General features: G+C 36.9%; 1 protein-coding gene across 1 annotated transcript in view; it reads right to left on the reverse strand.

Annotated features, from left to right (window-relative positions):
- The window catches only part of CNOT6 (CCR4-NOT transcription complex subunit 6), a 54,970-nt gene that overhangs the window by 22,283 nt on the left and 11,328 nt on the right, over positions 1 to 21,359 (reverse strand). The window contains exons 2-7 of the mRNA XM_070937260.1: positions 13,044 to 13,157; positions 8,136 to 8,322; positions 6,200 to 6,285; positions 5,667 to 5,771; positions 5,511 to 5,579; positions 2,423 to 2,580 (exon numbers count right to left, since the gene is read on the reverse strand). Coding sequence (XP_070793361.1) covers positions 2,423 to 2,580; positions 5,511 to 5,579; positions 5,667 to 5,771; positions 6,200 to 6,285; positions 8,136 to 8,322; positions 13,044 to 13,155 — 717 coding nt within the window. The 5' untranslated portion in view covers positions 13,156 to 13,157. The remainder of the gene's footprint in view (positions 1 to 2,422; positions 2,581 to 5,510; positions 5,580 to 5,666; positions 5,772 to 6,199; positions 6,286 to 8,135; positions 8,323 to 13,043; positions 13,158 to 21,359) is intronic.

The following is a 21,359-nucleotide window of genomic DNA, read 5'->3' on the forward strand; positions in this document are numbered from 1 at the left end:
CGTGGCCAGCATATCACTTGTGTTGGTGCCTGTGCTGGCCCGAGCACTCTGCCAGTGAAAGCAGGCTCCCAAGCTCCACTTTCGGCTGCAATGGCCTCCTACAACCCTCTGTCAGTGAAAACGGAGCTTGGGAGCCCATTTTCACTGGCAGAGGCACCGTGGGCTGGTCCTTCATTGTTTCCACGGCAGCCTCGCAGGCCAGACCTAAGCACCCCATGGGCTGGATCTGGCCCACGGGCTTTGAGTTTGACACCCCGATATAGATTGACCGAATAAGCCTAACCATTGCTGTGTCTTTCTTTGCATGAAGGTAACTCAAATACATGTACAGTACTACTAGTACTGTATACTGTGTTGGTTTGTTAAGCTTTGGTACATTTGAGCAACCTGTGCATGCTCTTTTGCCTTCATGTTGCATCGGGGTTCCAAAATATTTAAAAATGTCAGAACAGAGACAATGTTGTTTTGCGGTTTTCAGTGAGCTCTTCTTATCTTTTTGTATTGCTAGGCTTCTTCTTGGTTTAATTTTTCTTGACTTGAGCCCTGTATATGTGTGACTGTTTCTTTGTCTGTTGTGAGCTTTTCATTATTTCTTTCTGGCAAAAGAACAGCTTATTTTATGGTACTGTACAATCTCTCTTTCCGAATCAACGCACCATAGTAAGAGAATTATTAAATGCAATGCTAAGTTGCAGTGCAATAATGTCAAAGTAATTTTTGTAATAACAAAACAATGCTTCATAGTGAACACAGGACGTTCCCATACTGGGTAACCAGGCTTCTTCTGGTCTTTCCAGAGGAACAGTAGGCCTGCTCTGTTAAAGAACTAAATGTTTGTTAACTGCTAAAACTAGGTGCTGATAGAAAGACTGTCAATGAGCTATTAGCTCCCTTTGTTCTCTGCATGCTGGCTGTATGTCTCATGGGTTTATTTAACAATACAAAGATGACACTCTCTGCCGTGAAGAGGAGGTTCCAATTCAATCTGCTTTAGTATGTAGCCTCTTTTGTACTGAGCTTGAAATGAAGCACATTATCTATCTAAAGCACATAGGTGCAGATCTAATTAAACTAATTGCAATAGTAATTGACTGAATAGTCTAAAGCTTCAAAAAGGTAAGGGTATCAGTCAGCAATAAAAAAAATTAGAAAAATAAAATTAGAAGATAAGTACATCGGAGAAGGAAGAACAATACAAAATACAAAACAATTAGTAGGATTTGTAAGATCTCATAGTAGGCACTAACTAAACTATCATTACAAAAAAATTATTTCATTACTTCAGCCAATCAAGAATTTAGTTTAGAGTCCACTGAAATTACAAAAGATCAAGTTGAATGGCAGTTAGACCCTAAAATTCAGGAGCTCAATTCTAAGCAATTCTTTTCGCACATTAGCATCTGCAATAATCTTTTATTTGTTCACTGTTAGAGATGCATCAAGTACTTGAATATACAAAATATGCAGCTATAAAAGCTTCTACATTTATGGAGCAAAATATTTCCCTTTGACAATGAGCATTTTTCAAGATCAGAAAAATCCAGACCAATAAAGAATAGCTCTTAAGAAACTTGGGACCTATAATATGTAGTTTCCTCAATAAACTAGGAGATAAAGAAGTATCATAAAGGAGAGCTATTATTTATGCCAGAATTCTAGTGGTAAGTGCATCACATAAAAGGTAAGATTAAAAATACTAGATTACCTATTCAAAAATATGTCCATAACAGGAAAAAAAAACTAGGTCACAATGAAATAACTATACATTTGAAGAACAGAAGATAAATGAAACTCCAAAAGGCAGGGTTGGGAATCTGGACAATTTTTGCCCATTTAATTGCTATTTAGAAAACATCCAATTTATATCTATTGATGGACACTTTAAACTCATGAGATGACAAGCTATAATATAATATAAACTCATGAGATGACAAGCTACATTTAACACAAAAAACAAATTAGCATTTCTCTGGCTCAGTGAAGTATGCACTAGCCAGTGGGGTTGACCCTAATTCCTGTTTTCTGCTTCAAGGCCCATGTAATCCCTAGCAGAGAAGCTCTGCAACTTTATTTTTTTCAATACATCTGTTAGTTTGGCACATCATCTGTGACCATGTAGCCCATCCTTAAAACAGATGGGAAAGCAACTGAATCACAAACAGATGAATGATAAATCTGGAAATGACTTTCAATGCCTCACTATGGGGTGGGGTAGAAAATACTTAAGCTTCATTGTACTTGTTTACTATTGCCTCTATTCATTTATCTGTGATTACCTTCAAATAGTTCACAAGCAGAAGCTAAGGGCTCACTTTAGTGATAAAGGCAGTGATGGATACTACAGATGACAAAAATGCATTATAACTTATGTATTAACAGCTTTAAAAAGTGATCATCGTATTACAAAAGGAAATACACTTACCTGAAGACTTATGATGTCAGCATTACAACTCAGAATTTCCTGCATTATAGCTTTTTTCCTGTATTCCCAGTTCAGTGCCCATGATGGGCAATATCCATATAGCTGCCGAGTAGCATATTTATCACATAGAACATTGTAACACATGACAGAGAACAGAGCTGGAAAGAAAAAAGTTTCCCTCAGACCATTTTAATAAATAAATAAACATTCTAATAAATTTCATAATTTTAAATATTTTGTCTAAATTGTACTCCAATTTATATTTTAAAAGCAACTATCCATGCATATCAGATAGCAAACCTCACCTCCACCTCACATTGCTGCTTCTCACCCCCATCTTTAAATCTCACATTACGGTATTTACATTGTTTCATTATTTTGCTACTGTTATGTTTACACTTGTTTTTATTTCTGTTTTTATTATTGTAAACTGCCCAGAGTAGTTGCTTGGTGAGATAGGCAGGAGATAAATTGAACAAATAAATAAATAAATACTAAATTATGGAATGTAATTCATATTCTGCTTTAGTTTAACTGTTTACCAAATCTTGTAAATTAACTAATTTAAGCCCTACCCCAAAAATAAGCCCTAGTGAAGGGGGTGAGCGTGGCCAGCACAGGAGGCAGCCCTTCCCTTCCCCGGTCACCTCATGGCTGCTGGGCCCCTTGATCACGGATCAGCTGATCCAGTGAAGGCTGGAAATTCTGTCTCTCCAGGTGCCTGGAGATGTTTCCACAGCACTCGTGCTAGCCCCAGCCCTGCCCACAGCGCCAGGCAACCTTGCAGCCAAGGGCCCCTCTGGTCCACAGTTTACCTTGTGGCTATGGAGCAGATGGCGATCACAGTTTATACTCCACCAGGCCTGGAGTTTGGGTGTTGCTTAGGCTGCTGCCACAATGAGGCAGAAAGCCATGAGGCCGTCAGAATTGCCCCCCACCCGCCTCTATCCAGCTGCCACTGCTTGAGAAAAGGACAGGCAATTGTGGAAAATTTGTGGGAAGTGCATGCTTACGATACAAGCAAAGCCCTGGAGGCCATCTTTTTATTTGGATCTTCAGGGCTGCCACACTTAGTGCTGTGGGAAACTGGGAGGGGGGATAGAATAGAGTTGTGGAGATACTTAGACATAACAACATTCCTTTCTCTGAGAGTCAAGGACGTTCGGGCCTGCATCTGGAGTAGCATGACTGGGAGGCATCTCCAGTTGGGACGGTGCATTGATTGGACTATATGATGGACATGTGGATGCTGGGGAAGGGACTTGGACTTTCTTTTGGGTGGGGAAAACCTGGAAGCTTTCAGATTTGGGTTTTCCCAGATGTGCCAATATGATATCTCTAATAAAATGAAACTTTGACAAATTTCTAGCCTCAGAATCTTCTTTTGTTGGGGGTGTTACTTGTAACCCTGACATTAACCCAAATCTCCCTTAAAAGTTCAACCAGCTCCCCGATCACTGGGGTGCTGTCCAGGATCCTAAGCCCCAAGCGCTGACCCAACATCAGGTGGTGTGAAGATTCAGGGAAGATGAAAGTGAGCAAGGCGACCACAGAGGGAACCACTGGGACTGGTTCAATGGTCCACATGGAGACCATCTATTCTCCTTCTGAATCTGTGTTGAAGGCAGCAGAGGCCGCTGAAGCGGAATGGCGACAAAGAGCCGGCGCCCTGGCAAGCTACTCAACCCGATCCCTCACTGTGGGGCAAAGCTGCAGGAGCCGTGCCGCCCCAGGAGCTGCTGACCAGGGCAATGCTGCGGGAACAATAGATGGGAGTAAGCAGAGTGGAGCAGACCCAAGCCCTCGAACAGAGAGCACCTGGAAGGGCCGATCTCAGCAATTCCCGAGAGTGGGGTTTTCCACTGCCAACGCGAAACCAGTTGCTGGCGAGTCTACCAGAGCAGTTTGACCAGCTCAGCATAGGCAGTATCGCACAACCTCCTAGCACCAGCCCACCTGGGTGAGAGAGAGAGCATCACCACCAGCCTTCCGAGGTTGAATCAGATCTATCCCCCCACCCCACCCCCAGCAGCAGCAGTGGCAGAGCTTCAGTGCCTGGCCAGCAGGGAGCTTCTCACCCACCCTGCCTGCTGCCCCAGCTGCTGCTGGGACACTTCTCGGCTGCAGCAGGCCCCATGCTGCTGGCATCATGGATGGAGCCATGCTGTCTGTGCTGCCTCGCCGCTGCCGCCTTTGGGCTACTGAGCGCTGGTCTGCATGCCTATTCAGTGCTGTGGGCATCGGGCTTACAGCTACGCTGAGCCTGGCACTCTTCGGGCCCTGGTGGGCACTGCAGCTCTCTTATTGGCTCTGTGTGGGGCAGCATAGACTGAGAAAAAGAGGACAGGCAGGAGAAAGCCCAACCCGGCGCAAAGGTTGGCTCCAGCCACCTCTTCATCGTGGTGAAACTCCTCTTTGAAAGGACAATCTGCAGGTGGGGGGGAGATTACCATATTTGCTAAAGACGGCAGCCTGAGTGGCACCCATGAAGCAGCTGTTTCGTGGATGATGGGATGGTCTGCTGCAACCCTTCGGGAAGCTGGCGCAAAGGGCCGCTTGTGTCCCCCCCGGCCTCCATACCGGTACAAGGGTATGGAAATAAAACCCTCCCCCAAAAAAGCCTTAGCTGTTTTTTCGGGGGTCAAAAGAAAATAAGACCCGGTCTTATTTTCGGAGAAACACGGTACCTTATATCATAGCTTTTGTGAAATTGTTATTTTTAAACATCACCAATTTTTGAATCAGAAGAGAATATGTATTTTTTTAAATCTAAGTAAAACTCATATAAAAAATACACCAACCCCCATTTGGGGTTTAAATTTGTACTACCACACAACCGTATTTAGAATAAATTGCAAAACAGCCAACCCAACACTACTTTACCTTAAGAACTAAAGTAATTTTTTCTAGAAAAAAGATAATGTTTATACTACTAAATTAATCTTACTCCATTTCAGACTTAAAATAATTGAAGTTTTGTTTCATGATTAGCCTCAAGCTACCATACGCACATGCACCTCTAAAATGGAATAACATGGTTGAAGAAATTGGTCAAGCAAATCTATTAAAAAGATCGCTTCACCATTACCTGTTGGTCTTGTCCTATCTGGTTCTTGCAGCATAATCCAAGATCTGGGAGGAGGCTGTTCTGTTGAAACTAGTGAGGAAAACAAAAATACCTCAATAATAAAAGAGTATTTATGATATGTGATACACACATATGTATTTGGAAAGCACTACTTACTTCTTTTTGCAGTACCTGCCAGATTATCAAGCAAATAATTCAGTAGCCTTCTTGTTCCATCTGGTTCCTGATAAAGATTCAGAATGTCCTGTGTAAGTGGGTTTCCTGTAGAAATGTTTAGACAAAAGGAAGAATGAAAGCTCAAGAACATAGATTTAAGTGTTTTATTATTACGGCTAGTATCTGGGAAATTCAGTTCAAAATACCAGAAGTCAAGTCATTACTGAAAACCTGAGGTTCTCACTTCATAAAATTATCAGTAAACCAGATTGGATTCAGCAAAGGGGGGCGGGGGGGGGGGAGAAGAAATTCAAACACTACTTTTGTTCAGGCATGACAAAAAAAATGAAGACTGATTTAGTGCCTTAAAAAGGGAAAAGAGAAATAGAATGCAGTACAAAGATATTTATGAAAATAATTTAAAGCTGCTTAAATCTAACCTTGTTTATTTAATATCAGAAAGAAAGTGATGGTTACTGAAAGTAAAACAAAATGAAAAATGGAGGAAAAGTACAAAAGTGAAAATGCATTACCTTTCAAACCCAAGGTCTGTAACTGGAACAGTTTTCCCAGCTCAAATGGTAGAACTCGTAACAGGTTGTTATTTAAATGGAGTTCCCTGAGTCACATAAAGAAAAAAGGTAGTAAGATGACATACTGTATTTAATTAAACTAAACCTTTCAGTGAAAAATAGAAACAATATTAAAGCACCCACCAAAAAGACAAGCAGCTTGAACCATAAAGATTAGGAATATTGGACAGAATATAATGATTAATAAAATAATATTAAACACGATGAATTAAAACAAACCTGCTAAACATAATCCTATTACACTATTAAGAAAGTAAAACAATGAAGCAATGATTCCTAATCCAGCATTACTAATGAAAATGATTTAAGGAGCTAATACAGTAAATACTTTTTAAATGGCAGCCAAAAGACAATGACTGGTTTAAGGTCACTCAGAGGATTTCATGACTGAGTGGGACTTTGAACCCGGATCTCCTAGTGCTAATCCAATGAACACATATTACAACTCAAAAATGCTTATTCAAAACTATATAAAATTCATAAATATTTCTTACTTCAAAAGCAGTAAATCAGATCTTTATACAAAACCAGAATATTTTAAGTCCGGACTTTTACCCATTGCTCTTCTTGAAGGAACAGCACCATTTGTATCCATTTATATACTACTAAAAATCTCGTTTCATTCATCTGTTTGTAACCTCGAGTTAGCCGAAAAAGTGCAGGATATCGCAACAATTTTTGAATCAAGGTACCTAAAATCCTTTAAGTTAAAGAATGCTCTAAAAATCTAAGACCCATTACTCCTGTAGAATTCAAATGTCTGAATGTTCAGATCAATCTTATTTGCAAAACTGTGACCATTGCAGGGTTTCTGTGGTCATATGATTTGTGTTTTCCAATAATCCCTGTCAGCTTCTCACATGCAAAGTCAATGGGGAAGCCAGCAAGAAATTGGACATCACTCTAATTCCCACTGTTTGCCTACCTGTAGCCATTCTGTTTACCTGTTAGGACTTATTATTAAAGTTTGTTTTCAATGCAATTATTTTTGTATTTATGATATATACTCTTTTTAGATGATCATGGGATCGTCCAGCACTGAGATAAAAAAAAAATTGGTCAGCCTATAATTTAATGTCATTCTGGTCACATCGCCCTACTTCATCTCAAAGGATTAGCCCAGTGGATCACAGAATTATCTAGTATTGTTTGAAAAAGGGAAACATTTTTATCACAGGTATTCCAAATAAATTCATTCCAAGCAACAATAAAATTGTAAGTGATTTAATATATATATGCTCAGTATTGATGTTGCATTCAGAGTTTTATTATAGAAATAACTGAAATCAAGTAAGACTATTTACTACTGCACTGCTCATAGTGCAACCTACAACACAGCTCCAAAGATAAAACAGGAAAACAAAACAAAACTAGGTATTATGTGGATAGATAATGGATAGAACTATATTTGTGGACATGTGCATCAATAAAGATAACTAACTGGGAAAGTACAGATAATTTGAAGAGGTTTTCACAAGAAAACATTGAAGCAATGCATAATCCAAAGTGCCCAAAAGGGGTGGATAAAGTGGGAGAAGAGGTCAATATGCAGAGTATTTATCTCTTATTACCTCTCGCCACTCAAATATGTTAACTGTTTCTAATAATTACAAAATGTACTATTCGTCATATTAATGAAACACACATAGCACATTTCAGTCTGCAACTAATAAGGAGTCAGATCCACTAAGTTTAACATGGATTAGGAAGCACAGGGAAAACTGAAATCTCAAAAAAAAAAAAAAATACAAATGCTTTAGCTTTGATTCGGTGTATATTTTCACAGCAACTGAACTGGAAGCTTTCTGCCAAATCACAATGCCAAAGGACACAGAACACTGAAATGCATTCACAACGGTCTAAACTATCGTGTTACCTGAGTGACACCATGTTTCCGAGCTCAGCTGGTAAACTGCGAATCTTATTAGATGACAGATCCAAATAAATCAGGTTATGAAGCTTGGCAATATCTGAAGGAATACGGGATAAGGAATTGTCACTGAGATGCAAAGCTGTCAAGTGGGTCAGTGACCATAAGGATGAACTCAGGCTTCTGACTTTCCCTAAAAAACAAAAAGGATACGGCTATTTTAGATCACTTCCACTTCTAATATGTTGAGGCAAAGTGGACACTAGATGTTACTAAGTTCTAGCTTCCTTTACCGCTGGCCATGCCTGGAGCAATCAAATGGTTCTTCAAAGCAACATTACAAAGGAAAGCAAATTTGAGCATAAAATTTAAAGCAGGCATATCAAACCTGGGTAATACAGCCCCAAAAGATAATAAAAAATAGTAAAAAAAAAATAGTAAAGAAAAAAAAAGTATAGATAGTCCTCAACTTACAACAGTTCATTTAGCGACTGTTCAAAGTTACAATGGCACTGAAAAAAGTTACTTATGACCATTTCCCACTATTATGACCTTAGTAGCATCCCCAGGAACATGTGATCAAAATTGAGATGCTTGGCAATGGGTTCAACCGGGTTACTAACTTATCAACTGCAGTGATTCACTTAACAACTAGGGCAAGAAAGGTCATAAAATGGGGCAAAACTCACTTAACAAATGTCTCACTTAACAACAGAAATTTGGGGCTCAATTGTGGTCGTAGGTCGAGAACTCCCTATAAAGAATGTTTGTTTAAATACAGGTAGTCTTCAATTTGCAACCACAATTGAGCCCAACATTTCTGTTGCCAAGTGAGACTTTTGTTATGCGAGGTTTACTCCATTTTACAACTTTACTTGTCACAGTTGTTAAGTGAATCACTGCAGTTGTTAAATTAGTAACACATTTGTTAAGTAAATCTGACTTCTCCATTGAGTTCTCTTTGTTGGTCAGAAGGTGACAAAAAGAGATCACATGACCCCAGGACACTGCCACTGTCATAAATATGCCAAGCATCTGAATTTTGATCACGAGAGTGGGGATGCTCTCTTTTTTTAGTGCCATTGTAACTTAAGTCATGAAACAAACTGTTGTAAGTTGAGAACTACCTGTATTAGCCACCCAGAGTTGCCCTGTCTCACTTAGTAACAGAACTGTTGGGCTCAATTGTGGTTGTAAGTCAAGGACTACCTGTATTACAAATAAGTATATCACATATTCACTGGTACAGCACCCAACATGGATAGATTAAAGAATGTTTACTCCAGTCCCCAAAGGAATGTATATTGAATAATTTGCTAATAACAAGTATGTGCCTATACTTTGACATTGTCATGTCTATATTCCATATTAGAATTTCAGGTTCACTGGATAACAACTAGTAGCTAACATCAAAAAGGTCACTGAGCTTTTCAAATTGATTTCTCTGAAACATCCAAAAAGAACTGGAAACGCTTGGCTTAAAATGACACTGTAGTCAAGAGATAATGGTATAACGGTACTTTGGTTCATCACACTACAGGTAAGTAAGGAAAACATTAGAAATGAGTGTAAAGAGTTCAATTACAACCACTTAGATAAACTAATGAGTCCCAAAGAAATGGTACAAAAAGAACATATAAACCCAATACTCCATGGATGGAAGGCGACAGCGGCAATTGCCAGCTGGAGATATTGGCTAGAGGTGATCCTCCTAATGGAAAGGGGGTGAGCTATACCATTACTATTTCTCCTGTTGCTGGCTGATAAAAGGGCCAGCACTAACTAGAGAGGTAATCAAGAGAAACAGATACAGGTAGTCCTCAACTTCATGGTTCATTTAATGACCATTTGAAGTTACAACAGCACTGAAAAAAGGGACTTATGACCATTTTTCACACTTAGGATCCTTGCAGTATCCCCATGCTCACGTGATTTATAATCAGATGCTTGCTAACTGGTTCATAGTTATGACGGTTGTAGATCACGGGGACTTTCTGACAAGCAAAGTCAATGGGGGAAGCCAGATTCACTTAACAACTGTGTAATTAATTTAACAACTGCAGTGATTCATTTAACAGATGTGACAAGAAAAGTTGTAAAATGAGGCAAAACTCATTTAACAAATTTCTCACTTAGCAACATAAATTCCTGGGTTCAATTGTGGTCATAAGTCGAGGATTACCTATAATTAGCAAAAATCATCACTCTGCCTTCCTCAAGCAGAGAGTTCTGCTAAATGCTGTTTTCCCCTGGCAAAATGAGCCCTTCTACAGTACTCCTCAATTTACAACCATTCATTTAGTGACCGTTTGAAATTACAATGGCACTGAAAAAACTGATCTATGACCATTTTTCACATTTATGGCAGTTGTAGCATCCCTTGGTCATATGATCGAAATCCAGATGCTTGGCATCTGGCATGTATTTAGGATGGTTGCAGTGTTCCGGGGTCATGTAATCACTAGTTGTTGTTTTCTGACAAGCAAAGTCAATGGGGGAAGCTAGATTCATTTAACAACTGTGTAACTAGCTTAACAACTGCAGTGATTCATTTAACAACTGTGGCAAGTAAGCTCCTAAAATGGGGCAAAACTCACTTAACAACTGTCTTGCTTAGCAATGGGTATTTTGGTCTCAACTGTGGTCATAAGTCGAGAGCCACTTGTATTTGGAAAGGGTCTGCAAATAAAATTACTGGCCAATCTCCCTCAAAAGGCAGGCGGTTTATTAGAAAAGTATGAAAGCATGAATAAAGAAGAATAAATAGAATGCAAATGAGATAATAAAATATTAAATGTTAAATCTTTAAGGAGGAAGTTTTAATATCTAAACTGAAAATCAAAACATTCAGTACATATAGCACATTCTTTAAAATTCTTGAAGAATATGAATGCAAAAATTACTGTGATACTAAAATAAATAATTAAGATTACCCTTCTTACCAGAAGATAAAAGTACTGTGAATGTAAGAAATACAGATTATTTAATATTTAATCCAGAAAACTAGTGGGAACGATTTTTATATTAAGTAGAAATATTAAACATATGCAAAACCAACCAATAGCTCAAGAACATCCAACATGATTTCTGCAAGAGAAGTTTCCTTGACACACTTTTCTAATTTTGTGGCTAAAATCTTGTGAATAAAAGGAATCCAGCAAATATTAAGAGCCAAATCCAGAGATTACATGAAAACAAAGAATCCAAAGAAATAAATTCAAAGAAATAAACAGAGCGAGAAACACTACAATTCATTTAAGAAACATTTTTTTAAAAAAAAATATTTTTTAAAACATTTTAGAATAAATTGAAGCAAAATAGCGGCATAGGAAATAACTTGTGACATTCCAGAAGTTACTCATCAGTAACCTCCATGATTCCTATGAAGGCTAGGGAAGATGGATGCTAGGAATTGTGTTTAAACAATATCTGGAATGGTACAAGCTTTGTATAAAAACACAGTATATGGAAGGCATTTCTGCAAAGGTGAGAAAAAATTAGGCTATAGTAAGATACAGAAGATCAGAAGAAACCTAACCCCCTTCTGCAAAAAAAAAAAAAAAAAAAGCATTCTTCACTAACTTGGTTGCTTTTTAAAAGGAATTAAATTCTTGGATGAAAGATGTATAAAAGAAAATGGAAAATCTACGTTCAGAAACGTAAACCTTGGAATACTGTAGGCTTAATATCCTGTAGAGAGACAGATGGGTCATTGCTAGATAACCTATTTATCTGATTGAACAGGGCTGTCACTGATGTATATTAGGGAAGGTCAACATAAAGTATCAAAGATGGGACGCCTTTTTCTGCTCTCTTTGTCCTCTAGCTAAGACACTGAACAAAAGCACTTCTGATTCAGAATTTTCTAGAAGCAATGTCAAAGACTGTCAGTACGAAACCATTTCCACAGCACACACTTCTCTCTTATCCTCCTCCAATTTTCCACTTTCATTCAATACAAGTTATTTTTATTCTTGCTTTAGCATATAAGTAACAGAAGACTACAATGGAAGCATTCATTAATATCTATTTTGTTCCCCCTGTGAAAGGGAACAAAGCAGGACTGGATCAGACCTATAGTTTTTTTTTATAGTAATACCATATGCAAGCCCCAATAAGATTTATTTATAAATAATGTTTGGCATCATAAAGATAGTTCTCGACTTAGAAAAATTGGAACCAGAATTCCCATTGAGTGATGAGCTCATAATATGTGACATGATGTGACTCCATCGCTTATGTGACAATCTCAGAAGTCCCAGTTGCCGTTGCAGCTCTGGACATGTGGGTCATTAAGCAGGAAGCAAAGGGACTCCCAGGTAAGGAGGGAGGGAATGTGCAAGGCATGCATGACCTGGGAGGTGGTGCAGTGCGAGCCCAGGGAAGCCAGCAAAAAAGTATGCAGAGGTATGCACTATTATTATTATTATTATTATTATTATTATTATTATTATTATTATTATTATGTCATTGTACGTGTATACACAGTATACCCATACAACGAAATTCACTTAACACCCAAAGACCAGGTCCAACACACATAAAAATCCCCAAACACACCCCCACCCACCACAAATTCCCTGTCCCTAAACCACCCAAACATCCACACAACAGACCAAGTAATGCTGTCCAACAGCTCACTGATGGTGGCCCTTTATGCAAGTGAGAGAGGCTGGGGAAAGGATACAGTGTGGCTTTTGAGGATTACCTGTATTATTTATTTAAGTACAGTAGCTGATTTTAATCCAAGTGAAGAATCTAGTTCCAAATTTAATCAGCATATTACATTCATTTTGAACTAGATTAAATTTTAATAGAATGTTTACTATAACTGAAGTTATAATGAAGAGGTGAAACTTGTCAATAATTAATCCAAAGTCACTTTTTTGCCATGGACAATTTTTTTTCTCTTACCGCTTATTTCCAACTCTGCCCAGTGTGATTTTTTCCCATTGGCTGCTTCTTCTGAGGACATAATTGTGTACATCCTCCGTGGATCAGGTGGTTCGTACTTTTCTTTGGGCATTCCTGGGGGAAAAAATTGCATAGTGTTGAGTCCAAACTGTTTACAGAAAAACAAACCTTGTATTTCAGAAGCATGTGGCATGTGACAGGGTCATTCCATGTTGTTTTCATTAAGGCAATGATCACTATTATTTTCAGTCAGGAAATCAATCATCAGTCATGACAATGTACAGATAACAACTAATGTTCCATATAATTAGTTATAAAAGTTACATTGAAAATTACCATCAGACCTACTAATTTAATAACTTGACATATTTTCCAGTACAATATATTCCAAATTTATCTGTTTCTTCCCAGCCCATTGACTAACGGTTTTCTTGTTGCTGAAAGTTGCAAAAAACAGAGTCATCACACATCAAAATCATAATATAATGATTTCTAGTGTACAATGAAAAATAAAAGTTCTTGGTCTTTTAAAATTTTAGGCTTTAAAAAGACCTAAGAAATAAAGTAATGAAGATAAACTCGACAACAAAGTTAAAAATCTTGTAAGACACATGCAACCCCCGCCTCCCCCGCTAGATATCAGTGTGTATACAGTATTTTACATTAGTTTGTGCTATTTAATGCTATTGTTTTCATTAGTTCACTTTTCAAATGTTTTTATTTTGCTTTCTTTAATTTGTCAAAATGTGGGTTTGAGGTGAAATAGAACTTTAATAACAGTGAACAATCTTATTTAGTTTCATGAATGTATTCCTACTAACAGTCTAAGTACCAGTACATGGTAACAAATATTTCTGCAAATTGTTTGTAAGAAACTTTCAGAGACCAAGATTCCAACAATAAAACCAGTCATGGAGAGTCAAGAGGATGAACAGTTCTGACCTTTGCATTTTATAAACCAAATTAAACATTTTTTTGCTAAGGCTTATAATTAATTAATGTTTCCAAATCACTATGTTATGTTTTTCACAAATGGAAAACTGTAAGGTATTTTCTTAGATGTCTGGGACACCTTCTAAGAAATACAGACTCAGGCTGTTCTTTCCGAGTCTACACAGAAAGAAAATATATACTGTATTATGTCTTTCAAGTCACATACAAACACTTGTATTTCAAAGTACCTACTAGATTTAGTGGCCACTTTGAAGCTGGTCTCATGAATTCTAACAGAAGAATCTGTTTCTATGAAAGAACACCACCTATGTAACTAAAAATGTTTTTAAACATACCTTTATAAATCAATGACAGTAAGTCTTTTTACCAAGGCTACATGGCTGAGAGCATTCAGTTTAGACAGAAAATGAAACACTCTCATATATTACATAAGTGCTAAAAGAATTCAAGGTAGGGGCTGCTCTTAAATCCTTTAGCACTATGTGGCACCACAACAAGGAAAGATTTCAGAAATCCATGAATGAAAGACAATTTTCACTGAAATGACAAAAGATCTGATACAGAATGGACAAAATCATTGGCAAAATAAATGATATTAAGTTATTTCTAGTGCTGCCTATGTAGCTCTATTTCTTTTGTTAATTAATGCATTCTGCTTCAGAGTTAACACCAATGTTAAATTGCTCGGTTTCATTTCCTTAATCCTGCTAGTTTTAATGTCATTCTTAACATAGGCCTGCTGTGATGCATCAAACAGAACACAGACTCCCAGACATATCCTGTGCCTCATCAGGGGCTTGCTAAACCTATTACCATTGGCTGCCTGGGATTGCAAAAAATAGGAGCTGACACTACCAGGCCTTAATATTTGACTGGGGATTTATGAATTACAGATTATGAAGAATTTCTGCCCTATAGATAATTTATGATAGGTTGTTCCTTCATTTCGGTAAGAAAAAAATTGTTCCAAAATTCAAATGCATATTGAAGGTTATCAAAACCCCAAGGTAATGTATTGATTCATTTTTCTAATTTGCAATTCTACTTACATTTTATGATTCCGGGAGTCAATTTGGTCTACTGGTTAAGGCACCAGGCTAAAAAACAGGAGACTGTTGAGTTCTAGTCCTGCCTTAGGCAAGGAAGCTGCCTGGGTGACTTTGGCCCAGTCATTATCTCCCAGCCCATGACATCAGACTCAGGCGACAAGCTGGTTGGTCAATTCCAGTTGCAACCAATGAATCAACAGTTAGTTGGTCTGAAAAAAAAAGTGGTCTTTCTACTTGTGGGGAAAAACTAGGAAGAAAAATAAATTTTGTGATTCTATACTTTCTGTATTTGTGTTTTTTTTATCTTTCTTTGCCCTTTCTTCCAACTGTGCTGCCAACCCTTAGCACTACTTCTGAATTCTTTATAGCTCAAACTGTGAAAACATTCTGAAAATGGGAATTTCCTTAAAAAGAGTTTGTCTTCTTTTGTTTCTATTTTACAACTGCCTTAACAAATAAAAATAAAGGGTTGTAGCAGAATGACTGAAGGTCTCCTTAGGTAAAAACCTCTTGCATTAGGCAACCTAGAAAAAAACTCTTGACGTATTCATATTATTGCTGCAATATATAAATAGCAAACATAAATCAGTCCCTATTTGTTTCCTTCAATTTAAATTTTGTGTGTGTGTGTGTGAGGAGGGAGGGAGGGAAGGAGAGACAGAGACAGAGAGAGACAGAGACTTTCCAGGTACACTTTGCTGGCTTACTTTTTCTGAAGCAGGATAAAAAATTCACAAAGAATGCTAGGGTGTGGTATGAGACCAAGCCTGCTGCTATTTAAATTTATTACCTAAGAGTGCTTTGTAGATAATATTAAATTTTAATTCGAAGATCTTACAGATTTGCACATTTGCTTCTTTGACTTCTGCTCAAACTAAATGGAGTATAGATAAGAAAAAGCTATGAATGATAATTGATGTTATCCACACATGATTGAGAAATATGTGGTTTACTTTTCATTGCTATCATCAGCAGAAATTTAAATCCATTTGACATGGATTTAAATTATCAAACTGTGCTTTCAATGAAACTGCCAAATGTGACAGCATATTAAGCAATTTATTCCATAGACAAAATTTATAACATAAATTGCCATTTGCAAGCCATTGCAATGCATTTATTTCAAACAATTCTATACCACCAACCATTAAAATAAGCTCTGAAGCAATAAACTTATAATATTTAATAGTTTATATGTTGGAACCTCTGAGGTTAGAAACATAAAACAACATCATGTAGTATCACTGCAGAGCCAGGAAGGGATGATTGAAAATGTCAGTATGAAATTTTATTGACAATATGACGTTCCCTTTACCAATTGGCAGAGAATATTTTTCTACTTTCTTATCTTGGGGTGTCTGTTATATGCTTTACAATTTCTTTCCTAAGCTATATATTATATATACTATATTAATTATATAATTAATATAGTATATATTATCAATAACAATAGTAGTTTGCATTCCTAGAGAGATTTTAGATAAGGGCTTCCTTCTAAAAGGCTCAGATAATTTTAAAAAATTAGTCAAGTTAAAAATCCATCCTAATATATTCAATGACCTTATTTACAGCAGTTATGTAAAATGTTGCTGCATAAATCAGAATGTATTCTCTAGGGTATTCTCAACTTCTTTTTCAGATATCAAGTCCATGTGGAATGCAGTTATCCTTACATTCTAGAAGATGCCTACATTCTCAGATGCAAATTGATCTAATCTGGGTCAATCTAAATTATGGGACAAATATAAATCTCAGCACAGTTGGGTAAAAAAAAGGAAAAGGCTTTCGTTCTGGTGGGTGAAACTTGTATCCATCAGTAAAACAAGTGACAGAATAAAATCTAAATTCTTGTATTCATCAATTTATCCCCTTTTTCAGCTAACTGACTAAATCTGATACATATTCTGACAGGCCCAATATTATATTTCTTTTTTAAAAAATGCAAATGAAGTTAAAGCTCTATACCAGTGATGGCTAACCTTTTTGCCATCGCGTGCCAGGAGAGGGGGGAGGATTGTGCGCGCACATGCCCACGCGTATGCACGTGCAACACCCCCCCCGGCTCTTGGCACATGATAGCCTGGCAGACCCGTTTTTCTTTATTACCTGGTTCCAGATCCTCTCTATTTATCTGGGAAGGGCAAAAACAGCCTTTCTCACTCTCTCAGAGGCCCTCCAAAGGCCTGAACCGGCCATTTCCCAACTCCCGGTGGGACAGGAAGTGACATTTTTTGCTGTCCACAGCCTCCAGAGCCTCTCTAGGAGTCTCTAGGAGCCTCTCTAGGAGTTTCTGGATGCTGGGGACAGCAAAAAATGTCATTTCCTGTCCCACCGGGAGTCAGGAAATGGGCCCTTTCAGCCTCTGTAGGGTCTCCAAGGGAGTGGGAAAGGCTATTTTCAGCCTTCTCAGATAAATAGAGAGGATCTGGAGACAGGTAAGAAAGAAAAACGGGCCTTCCCCACCCCCCAGGCCCTCCAGAGGCAGGAAACAGCCTGTTTCCCTACTTCTGGTGGGCCAGAAGGCCCGAAAATCAGCTGGCCAGTGCGCACATGTGCCCCAGAGGTGAGCTGGCATGCCCACTAATATGGCTCCGCGTACCACTTGTGGCACGCGTGCCATAGGTTCGCCATCACGGCTCTATACTTTTAATTAGATAAAAAAGTAATAGCAATTATTCTGTTAAATTTAATTTTCTGTACACAGGAAAAGCTATAGAAGCCTGCCTTGTACTGCTTCTAGTTGGTCGCTTTTTCCAGTTAACCTTTTTTAAAAAAAAATAAAAGAAGGGGGGGTGTTATAGCTCTTAGTCATTCTCTACTATCCATATCACACTGCATGACACATGGATCCTGAAAACTACTGAAATGGGGAAAGACACTGATTGTACGCTCTCTTTGTATACTAGAATTGTACTTTTATAACTTTTTCATATTCCATTTTTTCAGGCATATAAAGTAAGAGATAAATCAACTGTGTCAACAGATTAAAGAGCTATGAATCAGTTCAAATATTCTTAAATGAAAGAGGAAAGAATTTCCCCCCAATTTTCTCTTTTTCTTTAGCCCCTGTATTCATATGAATTTGCTCCAGAGCATTTAAAAACCCTATGGAAGAACTTCAGAGATAAAGAAAGGGGTCATAAACAAAAAGGAGAAATTGTAAATGTGAACTCAGGGAAGCCGCCACAAAATCAAAAGCCTTCTGCATTAACATGTAGTCAACTTACGACCACAATTGAGCCCAACATTTCTGCTCTTAAATGAGACACTTGCTAAGTGAGGTTTGCCCCATGTTATGACTTTTCTTGCCACAGTTAAGAGATTCACCATAGTTGTTAAATTAATAACACGGTTAAGATTGTAAAAGAGGATCACATGATCTTGGGGTACAGCAAGGGTCATAAGTATGAACCAGTTGCCAAGCATCCAAATTTTGATCACAGGATCAAGGGGATTCTGGAAAAGTCATGACTGTGAAAAACCGTCATAAGTCACTTTTTTCAGTGCTGTTGTAACTTTGAAGGGTCAGTAAATGAACTGTTATATGTCGAGGATTACCTATATTTGATAAAAATACATGGTGTAAAATGGTGAGCAAACTATGAAAACACAGCTATATCTATTTTAAATCCAGAAAAGCAAATGTATTGTACTTCTAGCACCGTATACCTGCCCAACATATAATCAATGCTTTCAACCTCAAGAAATCACTACAGTAAGCATAGAGAGTATAACCTGCCCTGGGAGGCTTCACAGCAAGAATTATAGGCCATTCTCCTATGCCTATGATTAACTGGATTAGGGAAAGCTTAACAAACAAGGCTTAATTTGAGTATCTGAGGCTCAACAATAGAAGGTTGTCCATGCCAAAAAAAAACAAAAACAAAAAACATACACATAGATTGAAAAGTTGTCTCTTAAGCACCTAGCATTTATGCAATTAGTAGACTCTGTTTTAAATTTAATAAATATGAAGACAGGTTTATCTAGATTGGATGCAAAATACCACATAATATAGAAGCAGTAAAAATAGCTGCAGTAGATTCCTTTTTACAAGATTTTAATTTTTAAGGCAAGAAATCAAAACAGGAGACCATTTAGATTTCATTAGCTAAAATGTGGTCAGAGCAGCTGATGTTTCTTTAATTAGTCTATATTTGCATAGTCCACAATTATTTGATACATAGTGAAATCATGCAACATCATTTTGATTCTGATTTTATCAATTTGCATGTTTACTGCTGTAATATTTCACTAATATTGACTGGTTAAGCAATGTGATTTGGAAACGATATGGAATGTAACATTAGTGATAAGATTCCTTTGTACAGAACAATGTTGTTTCAAAGAAACAAAAAGCAACTTTAATTAAATCCAAGACTACATGAATCTCTAATTTCCTCACAACTCCCTTACTTTCCATCCTAAGAGGAAACAAAATAGACTGATTAGTTCACTTGTAGGACTTCCTGTACAAATCTGTAGTTTGTAGTGTCTGTTGCAGGTTTGACTTTTGAGCATTGAACAACATTAGTTATCTATATATTTATGTATTTCTTTAACTGTATCATCTTGGGGGGAGGGAAATCATGAAGCTATACATTTCAGACATTAAGTCTGGCTTAAAACTCTACAGGTTATTGAAGACTGATAGACATTGGTGGATTATTTGTTGCAAGATATAAGCAATTTCCCTTTTCCATTTCATTTCAGACTTTATAAATCATGTATCCGTAAACATGATTAAACAGCCATATTAATGTAGCCGAATAAGTTTTGTATTTTTCATTTTCTGCCTAATTTTAATCTTTTTCTTCTTTTACTCAATTTTGTAACTTACTGAATGATTCCAGGTCATCATGATTTCTAGATATGTTCTACTACCAAGATTCCTCTATATACTCAGGTGAAGTTTTTTTAACACGATTCCACATTTCTGATTTACAAAATATATAGGAAAGTTCACAAAATGTGGTTAAACGAATACTTCCCTTCAGGTATTGAGCTACTGAAAACTCAAGTACTTGTATCTTCAATTATGTTTTAGGTTTACATATTTACACATTACATTACTATTTATTCAGTTGTTTGTATATTCTAAACAATCAACAATTCCTGTTAAATACAAAAAAATCTCACTATAAAGTTAATATTATTAATGAACTATGTTTCATGAATTCAGTCAATTTAATGAAGTCTCAGCCATAACTATATATTCAGTAAGCAATGAGATGAATTTAACTCTAATTGCCTAATTATATTTGTCTTATTTTGTATACACAAACTAAAATGGATGAGAAAATTCAAAAATAACAGAAAAAAACAAGTCATACCATATTAGCTTTTGGAAGCTCACTAGCCAGGATTACCCCAAAAAGCAAATCATATTGCAATTCACAGTATCAAAAGCATAAAAAAGATTAATAGATACTAGGGTACATGTAATTCAAAGCACCAAAAAATATTTTACATTATAATAAATCATGATTGATTAAAAATACTCTTAATTCTGGGCACTATAGTTACAAGAGTATGATAATTCCAGTTTGGTAAAAGTTGCATTTGGAAGTATCTCCAAAATATGCAACCACTGTATTTTAAATAAATTAGTTCTATGTCAGCAAAAACTAGATTTCAGATGTAAATACTAAATTCCAAACTACAGTATAGAGAATTCAATATAGCTTGCTAAGAGAAACAAAGAGCTCATTCAAACAGCTCAGCAAATTCCTAGCTATCTTCAATTTTAAAAATAGATACAACTGATTGAGACATTAGATGTTTAGCACCCATTAACTTTTTATGAAAGTGATGCTTATGTGCTATCATAAAGCTCTTATTATTTTTTCACTTCAGTAAGTCCAAACAGAATCCTATTAGAGCACTAGCTTCCCGAAAAGAAATTCTCTTTCTATATATCATACGGACACTGGAAATGTTATATCATATAATAGCCTGGAATGTTTTAAAAGATATTTTTGCAAAATAATTATTTGTTTTGAATAAAAAGAATGAGAAGCATCAAGTCTCTAAAGTGCAGGCCTAGCTTCTTGGTACCTTAGGAATATTTACAGTATCTTATGATTTTTTTAAACAAAGATTTTCCCACTGAAGTCCTATCTTCCAATTGATGTGAAGCTTCCAAATTTACACAATATTTGCCAGTAAAAGTGCACCAGAATATTAAAGAAATTTTACACTTCTCTGAATTTTACACCCCCTGATGTTAGACTTGCAGTACTCCCAGCTTAATTCACACTGGAAACCGCAGATGGCTGATCACTAGAAGAGTTGCAAACCACATTAAGAAAAA

The sequence above is a fragment of the Pituophis catenifer genome, unplaced genomic scaffold (genome assembly GCF_029215685.1).
Source record: "Pituophis catenifer annectens isolate HBS135680 unplaced genomic scaffold, rPitCat1.0.hap2 SCAF_2, whole genome shotgun sequence".
NCBI lineage: Eukaryota > Metazoa > Chordata > Lepidosauria > Squamata > Colubridae > Pituophis > Pituophis catenifer.